Below are 8,833 nucleotides of genomic sequence, written 5' to 3'. Positions count from 1 at the left end.
GGGGGGCTAGGAGGAGCAGTTGGCCTTCCGACTGGGGTCTGGAATGTAGCTGCTGCAGAGACTCAGGTCTTTTGGAGTGAAGGGCCCACTCCTGAAGACCTTCTATGACTCTGTGGTGACCTCAACCATCTTTTATGGTGTGGTCTGCTGGGGTGGCAGCATCTCTGCCGGGGACAGGAAGAGACTGAACATGCTGATCCGAAGGGCCAGCTCTGTTCTAGGATGCCCTCTGGACCCAGTTGTGAAATTAATATTTTTATGGATTAAAATTGCTACTCCTCTTTGTCTAGAATTATACAGGCTGAAAACACATTAGGAAACTCAGGTTTTTAAGTTCATTCAAACCTGTGACAGGCCTGTGAGTCTCTTGTAATAAAACAACGTCTGCCTGCAGGTTTTTAAGTTGGTTAAATTTTTTTTTTTAACCTTTTTTCTCTGGAGCCAGCTTCGTGCACATTCCATGTGACAAATCTTAGTGCGACCATAGTTGTGTGTGTATGGTGAATGATGTACGCTGTGTGTCTCGCTTAGACGGGTGAGGAAAATGGAAACACATCATTTGTTTGTAAATAAAGAGAAGAAAAAGAGGAAGAGAGAGAGGAAAAAAGGAATAAAAACGGAAACATCCAAATTAAGGCATTGACTGAGAGTGACAGTGACTGTATACTGAATTAGCAAACTGATATTACAAAGTTAAACAGATGTTAATACAAGAGAGTGTGAGTAAAGAGAATAGTGTAGCAGTGTGCGGTCAATACAGCCACGGAATGGTGCCGGGGTCGCAGTACATCTGTCCGTCTATGTAGGGCCGGTCCACGGCGATGACGGGAGCCTTTCTGGATAAAACTACATTAGACTGGGAACAGGACCTTGCGTCGTTCCAGGATCTCTTTGGGGAACTGGTCGTTCACGCTGAAATCCGTTCCTTTCAGCTCTCTGCCACGACTCTTCACCTGCTCCTTCTGCTTGAAGTGGCCGAATTTGGCCACAATAGGACGTGGTCTCCTGCTTCCTGTCTTCGGAGCCCCAATGCGATCCACTCTCGCTTCGACTTCTGCAACAGCCTCTACTCTGGTGTTACCTTGTCATCTATTGGCCGACTACAGGTGGCTCAAAACGCTGCGGCAAGGCTTCTGACTGGCACACGCAAATGAGAGCACATATCTCCTATACTTGCCTCGCTACACTGGTTGACAGTTTTCGAATTGATTTTAAGATTTTGACACTTGTTTTTAAATCATTGCATGGACTAGCTCCTATTTGTCTTTCTGATCTTTTAAATTGGTATACTCTGGGGAGATCTTTGAGGTCTGTGGACCAAAAGCTGCTAGTTGTCCTTGGGTCTAGATTAAAACACAGAGGAGATTGGGCTTTTGCTGCAACTGCTCCGAAACTGTGGAATAAACTGCCTTTACATATCAGGACCTCTTCAACATCAGATACTTTTAAAACTCTTTCTAAAGATCCATTTTTACTCCTTGGCTTTTAATTCTGTATGAGTCTGTCATTATTTTATTCTAATTTTTCTCTCATCTTTGATTTTACTTTCTTTTAAAAATTTTGTAGAATTTTATTTTATTGTAGGCCTACGGCACTTTGTTCAACACCTGTTCTTTTAAAAAGTGCTATATAAATAAAACGGATTTGATTCGAAACTGATTTGATAAAACCCTTTTGAGTTAAAAAACATTTGTGCTTTGTGTCATTAAATGTGATTAATCAAGATTAATTAATTAATTACAAAGCCTCTAATTAATTAGATTGTTTTTAATTGAGTCCCATCTGGGTGTCTTTTGTTAGCTAGCAGCTGGTTTATTTGTGCTGCCAGACGCTCGTGGAGTGCAGTCAGCTTCTTAAGCCAGTAGGCGTGAACCATGTCAGAGCCTGGTGCTGTCCAACTCTCCATACTGGAAACCCTCTCTTGGATGTCTGCCACTGTGATGGTTACTGGACCCTGTTCAGGGTGGTCGCTGTGGTCTGCCCCCAGATCCACTAACCACTGAGCATTACCGTTATGGGTTGCGTCCTTCTCCCATATGCTTTTCCAGTATTCCTCAGTCTCCAGCCTTGGAGGTGCTGTTCTCATATTCCCCTGCTACTGAGTATACACCTTGGCTGTTTCTGTGGAGAACAGCTGGTTTATTCTCCTGCCTTCGATCTCTCTGGTGTACCTCTTCAAGCTGCGAGTCGTTGCTTAGCAGTTTTCAAGGCCTCAGGTATGGACAGCTTGCTGTACTTCAGAGGCACCTTCTTCATCGTACCTTTCTGCAACTCCGATAGTTGGCTAACCTCCCTCCGTGCTACCTTGTTCTTAGCCTCTAGCCTCCTTCTCCATGGAGGGTACTGCCCCTTGTGGCTGTTAAACTTGTAGACAAGCATCTCACTGATCACTGCTGCCATATTGTAGATCGGCTTGTTAGTCTCGGTAATGGTGGCTGTAGCCTGTATCTAGCAGACCTTCTGAGGGGCTTCACGTAGTCTTGGTACGGGGGGTCCAGGTTTCAAGCTTGGCCATGATCTAGTGATGGGTAGATGAGGCCTCGTGAAGCGTTTCAGCACATTCCCCAAACTGTATCGATACTGAGTCGACACAGTGTTGCTGTTTTGCTCCATACTGTCACCTGCTGGACTTTAAGTATCATTGCAGGCAACTTACTTGAGACTCACAACAGGCACTGATTCAATGACCTAGTCATACTTGTATACACTGTGAGGTATTGTACTTTCCATGGAATCATTTTATATTTTTTACATTGCAAATATTGTAGACATCTTTAAAATATATTGTGAATGACATTAAGTGAAAATTAAAATGAAGGTATTGTGAATGTAACATTACTCATTTAAATGTATTTGACTCAGAGTTTATTATAAATTTCTATTCAGAAAAACAAGTTTATCCAATGTTTTTGCATTCAGTCCATTGCGTTTTTGGACACCATTTCCTCAGCTCATAGGGCTCAGATGGAGCTGGGGTACACAAAAACTGTAAACCCGGGTGGAAAAGGTTCGGATAAGATGTCTTCCTATTTCCCCAGTACGTTAAAGGATCCTCTGATCTTGGAATGTTTCTCTCCAACACTCTCCACAATACTAAGGGATTGTCTTTTATAAAAAAAAATAAATAAAAAAAATTCAGGACTGCCTGGTCAAAAACAGTCTTCCTAGATGCTTGATTTCAAAATAATAAAACATAATGAAAAAAAAATGATAATAATGCTGCTCAATGTCTATATAGGCCTACCTGTGTTATTCTCGGTGTGTTTGTCTCCTCATTTTCATGTTTGGCTCTGTAATGCCTAAACATTGAGGAGGTGCTTTTGTTTGTGTAAGAAAGCTCCGCAGAACAGATGCGACATTTAACCTGCATAAAATGAAATAAATACTTTACACTGCAGGTCAAATGATCCCACACAGCAGAAACTTTTCTTTTTCTTTTGGGCTCCATATTTTTATGGAGAGATATGTATTATCTGTTTCTTTGCGAGAGTAATTTTGTTTTTGTTTTTTGGTGGCGACTCATTCCGTTGACAGATGCAGATGTGGTACCTTTTAAACACAGTTTGGAGCGTTGGCAATGAGCGATACAGCAGCTGTATCGATCACGTGGCTTTTTCTTAAAGCGACACACGCACCGATACAGGTTTCGCTCTGTGAGCTTGATACATGCGCCGGTGCCTCAGTGTTGCTGGACCCATCACTACCATGATCCTATCTTTCAGGTCAGTTCCTCTCGCACTCAACAATCCTTCTCCTATCGCACTTGGGGCTAAAATTACCAGTTTATGATGTATCTGCTTCACATTAACACATCAAGTAAAAAACAAAACAAAACAGTTTATTTGTTTATTTGCACATAACGATTAGATTGTAACTTGTTTTCTTCTAGCTCTGTTTTGCCCTCCACCACTCCTGAGAGAAATACCTGGTTTTTCAAATGCTATATGAACCGTACCAACTTTTCCCTCACTGTATCTGTGAGTCTGTCTGTGAGAATTTCTGTGGCTGTGTGGTTTAGCACAGAAGTTTCCTTTCTCTCCGACAGCTTAGACTCTCAGTCGTACTCTATCCACTGACAGTGAAGGATCTCTGTCTGCTTTTTGTGTCTTCAGACATTTGAGTTTGTTGATCTTAACCTAATTGGTGAGTTCTTTTCTTTATTTTCTGTTTCTTGCTTAAAAAATAGCTTTAGTATTCAAAGTGGTGATAGAGCTGCTTTTCATTTTACTGGATTGTTTGATGCCAGGTCAGAATTGGCAGGAAACCTGCTAGGGTGTTTTTTTTACTTTTGAAGTTTGACTTCAAGTTGACATTGTAAAAGGGTTTATTTTAAGTCAAACAATAACAGTTACACATCCAGGTGCCCAAACTGAAACGAAACCAAAATGAAACCAAAGAGAAAGGAAAGGTCTAATATATCCACCACCATCACTTTCTTAGTGGCTTACCTGAGTCAAAGTCAGGGCTGAAGCCTTTCACTTCCAAGTTTGTCCACACTGGCTTGTAAAGCTGATGTATTAAAAAAATGTTCTTGAGTGATCACATCATGTTTCTGTGCCTTTCAAATGGCTTCTCACAGTTAAGTTGAGTTCTGCTCAGATATTTCCCCTGAGTTCAGAATCACCTTTATTTGGACAGGTTTATGCACACAAACAAGGACTCTGACTCCAGTTCACTTTGCTCTCTTCATGCCGTATAAGAAATGTTTATTCAATAGGCAGTTGTTGCGTGTTATTTTTATTTAAGGTAAAAGAGAGTTTCAGTCGCAGTCCAGGTTTTCACTCATTTATTGCCTGAAGCAGTTCAAAAATAATTCATGTACATGGATCTCCTTCCAGTTAGAAACCCACAGTCTGCTGTGAGCAATTTCAGGACAGTTAGTCCTTTCTCATGTCACACTCTAATCACTCTTTCACACAGTTTGCATGGTTTCACTAAGAACACTCACAATCATGCTCTCATACAGTTTACAATAACACTATAAGTTGCAATAGCACTGATGTCAATGAGAAAATCACTTTTTTTCCCTTTAACCCAGACATCTCGTAAGGTTAACCTCCCTTTTATGAGCCACGGCAAATATTTCACATTAGAAAAATCATCAGGGAATGATCCGTGGACTCGACTACAGACAAAGGGCAAAGGACTCGTGATCACCGGTTTCAACTGTGACACGCAGAAGGTCGGGTGAATCCTAAGGGAAGCAGGCAACTTCAGCCTGACCGCTGAGGGGCTGATCTTCACTTACAAGGTTTTAAATAATCAGGCCCCATCTTATCTTAATGACCTTGTAGTACCATATCACCCCATTAGAGCACTTCACTCTCACACTGCAGGCCTACTTGTTGTTCCTAGAGTATTTAACAGTACAATGGGAGGCAGACCCTTCAGTTTTCAGGCCCCTCTTCTGTGGAACCAGCTTCCACTTTGGATTTGGTTTAGTGTATTTAATACACTAACAGTAACAAATTTATAGCAAACATGTTCTGCAGTGTTGTATTCTGGGTGCTACTGAGAGCAGACTTTATATTTCCTCCTTCTAATATTAAACAACAGGGGAAAAGAAGAAGACCAAACCGGCAGGGTCACCAAAGATGGCGGCCAAGCCAGCGGGAGCACAGAAGAAGAAAAAAGATGAGCCAGACAGACAACAGAAGAAGAATGTGGGAACAAAAAGGAAGCGAGGGCAGGCACCCACACGCCAACCAAGAGAAGACGTCAGGATGTTCAATATTCATGATCTTACTATTAATTTTAAAAAGAGTTACTGTAGTCAGATGTAGTACTTGTATTAAAACGTCAAAGCTTCTATTTGTTTGGCTTATTAGAGATTTAACTGAAAACCACATCAGGTGGTTCACTGTGATACTAAAATACCCCCAGTTAGTCTTTTGTATTCATTGTACTAGATAAATCAGGATTAATGCACTGTAGAAGTGAAAAGGAGTTTAGAGATATTAGTAATGCATGGAATTAATTTTCCATGGTAAACTACTTAGGTAGTTATTTGAAGTCATAATAAATATTATTCGTGCACAGAAACAATATTTGAAACATTTTCTTTATTCTGCATTGAGAGCAAACATTGACAGAGGCATAGCTTGCACACTAACAGTGTGCTGATGCAAAGGTTTGTGTAAGAAAACAATATTTGAAACATTTTCTTTATTCTGCATTGAGAGCAAACACTGACAGAGGCATAGCTTGCACACTTACAGTGTGCTGATGCAAAGCTTTGTGTAAGATTTAACTTTTTTCCCCCTGGAGAATCCTCCTGATCCAGTGAAGGTGTTTTGAGATATCTGTATAGACATTGGGGACGTCCGGATAGTTACAATTTCCCAGCTCGGTTCCAGGAAGCCGTTTGTTGAAAGAAACAATACCGACAGCCATTCCCTTGCAGACCAGAGGGCCACCAGAATCACCCTGTAAGGAGGAAGTATGTATTTTGTTCATATGATACTTAATGCAGGCTGCTCATATATTCCTCAACAACAGAGCAGTTAGCAAGATTTTAAAAGGGAAGGACAGAAAAGGTACCTGACAGAATCCTTTTGTTGTGTTGTATCCACCTGCACAGATAATATTGGGAGGAAGACCACCCCATCTTTCCCTGCAGACTTGTGGGCTGATGACCGACACACGCACCACTCTCAGGTCATCGACAACATTACCACGAGTGTTTATCTTACCCCATCCAGCCACTCGACACTTCTCAATTTCATTTAATGTCATTTCACGGAAGGGAAGTCGAATGAATTTAATTGTTTTGCTTGGTCGGACAGGTGTAGACAGCTAGAGGCACAGAATTAAAGAGTAAAGATTAAGAATACGTGAAAACCATGTAACTGCAATACAGAACATCTATCATTTATCTTTTTTTTTTAAGTAAGCACTTTTTACCTCAACTAGAAATGTGTTTTTCAATCAGCATATTGTAAATGCAAACACTCAAAGATATAAAACTTCCAGTGTGATGTGAGAAAACAAAAATAATAAACCTTACTTTTAAAAGCATGATGTCGTATCCACGGCCAACATTCCGATAACATGGGTGTTTGTATTTCTCTGCAATCTGTATCACGAGCTTATCAGCACTCCTCAGATGGTGGTTACCAAGGACTACGTATGTAGGATACCTGAATAAAATATAATTCTAAGATCATCAGCAGATTTTCTGAAGTTACATAAACAACATGATGAATAAAATATGGATACATTTCTTTATAGTTAAATTCAGTTTTACTTCAAGATCTTAGCACAAGTTTTACAAAAATTCTCATGGTTTCAGTTTGTAAAGGAAGAACTGTAACTTAAATTATGACCATTGCATTATACAGTAGTAAATATATATACATGTATTTATATATATATTTATATAGGACATTGGGACATTTTGGGAAAAAAAATGGTCTAATTAGAAATTTCCCTCGAGCAAAGATTACTTACAGGTCACAGTGTGCAGCAGTCATTACAAAGTTCTCAGACACGAGAAATCCTCCACAAATATGGTAGCCTCTGTAATCCTGCACTGATGCCATATACAGCATTTTGTTGTCTGGGGCTATTTTCCCATTTATAATTTCACTTCCCAGGGCTAATAGCATTAGGAGAAAAGAAAATGAAAATAAAAACATAAATATTCCACATGCAGGCTGGAGAAGAGTATTCATGGTGCAACTTACCATTTTGCCCGAGGAATGTCAGCGCATGAATCACCGCAAATTGTTGCAGAGCAAACATCTCGCTGGTAAAATGCTCGATCTGTTAACTTGAGACCGACGGGTCAGTCCTTTTAAGCAGTTTGTACTGACTAATATCTGACTTTTAACGACTTCCTGTGAGTAATGTGGTTTTGAAAATTTTCACAGCAAATACTTCACTACTCCTATCTATCACCATCTGTTATATGCGCACCCATTTCTCATTAACAGTATTGAATTTCAAACAAAGTACTGCTAAATGTTCTGCTTACTCTCTTTCTTTTTCTATGGGTGGACAAGATGCTTTAGCTTGGAACTAGAAAAACCAAAATCAAACTGCAGGGCTCAAATAGATACTTGAAGATTTTCACATTTGTTTTTTGTTTTAACAAGAGTCATGTTGTCATGCTGCAATCTTGGAGAAAGAGTAAATTAGATGCTTTCCAGATGGTAGTGCAAGATGAATAAAAACTCCACTGGCTGAAATGTACCACCATTTCTTGTAATGTAATGTAATGTGTTAGTCCCCATAGGGAAATAGTTCCTCTGCATTTAACCCATTCACCCAGTGAAGCAGTGGGCAGCCACCAATGCAGCGCCCGGGGAGCAGTGTGTAGGGACGGTCCCTTGCTCAGGGGTACCTCAGGGTAGCCGTTCAGTGGAGTTGAACCCCCGACCTTCCGATCATGGGGCCACCACTCTACCTACTGAGCTATCCCTGTCTACATCCATTCTTATGGATGGATGTAGACACTCATTATTTTACCTCCTTCCTGACTTCCTCTGTCTATATTGGATTCATGATTCAGACCTGTTGCCACTGATATCTGTGACATTTGATCCTTTCATGGACTGACTAATCTTCTCTCAGCTTATTGAAATGACTATAAATAGAAATAAGTAAATTTGGATCTTAGGTTATTACAAATATGCAGAAAAAGGCTTGGGTTCCAGATTGTGTTCAGTTACAAATGCTGAAATGACCATCTCTTTCTTATTTGTGTGCGTATTTTCTTTCTAAAACCAGGTTTGTGTTTGTTTAGAGGTCCACCCATTTGGTGGTTGTGGGCAGTGTTTTCCGGTTTTTATGTTTCATGTTAGAAAAAAAATCAACCCAATTTCAGCATGGT

At 40.3% G+C, this 8,833-nt stretch overlaps 1 protein-coding gene across 1 annotated transcript; it reads right to left on the bottom strand.

Annotated features, from left to right (window-relative positions):
* Positions 1–6,246: 6,246 nt before the first annotated feature.
* On the bottom strand, positions 6,247–7,743 carry LOC308402580 (granzyme B-like; the record flags this gene model as incomplete). Its single annotated transcript, XM_080891532.1, has 5 exons — positions 6,247–6,426; positions 6,541–6,795; positions 7,007–7,139; positions 7,450–7,597; positions 7,686–7,743. 5 exons carry the CDS (start codon positions 7,741–7,743, stop codon positions 6,247–6,249), a joined length of 774 nt encoding a protein of 257 aa, XP_080747658.1.
* Positions 7,744–8,833: the final 1,090 nt, after the last annotated feature.

Source organism: Rhamphochromis sp. 'chilingali' (assembly GCF_963969265.1).
Source record: "Rhamphochromis sp. 'chilingali' genome assembly, chromosome: 9".
NCBI lineage: Eukaryota > Metazoa > Chordata > Actinopteri > Cichliformes > Cichlidae > Rhamphochromis > Rhamphochromis sp. 'chilingali'.
This window is presented reverse-complemented; position numbering and strand designations above follow the sequence as displayed.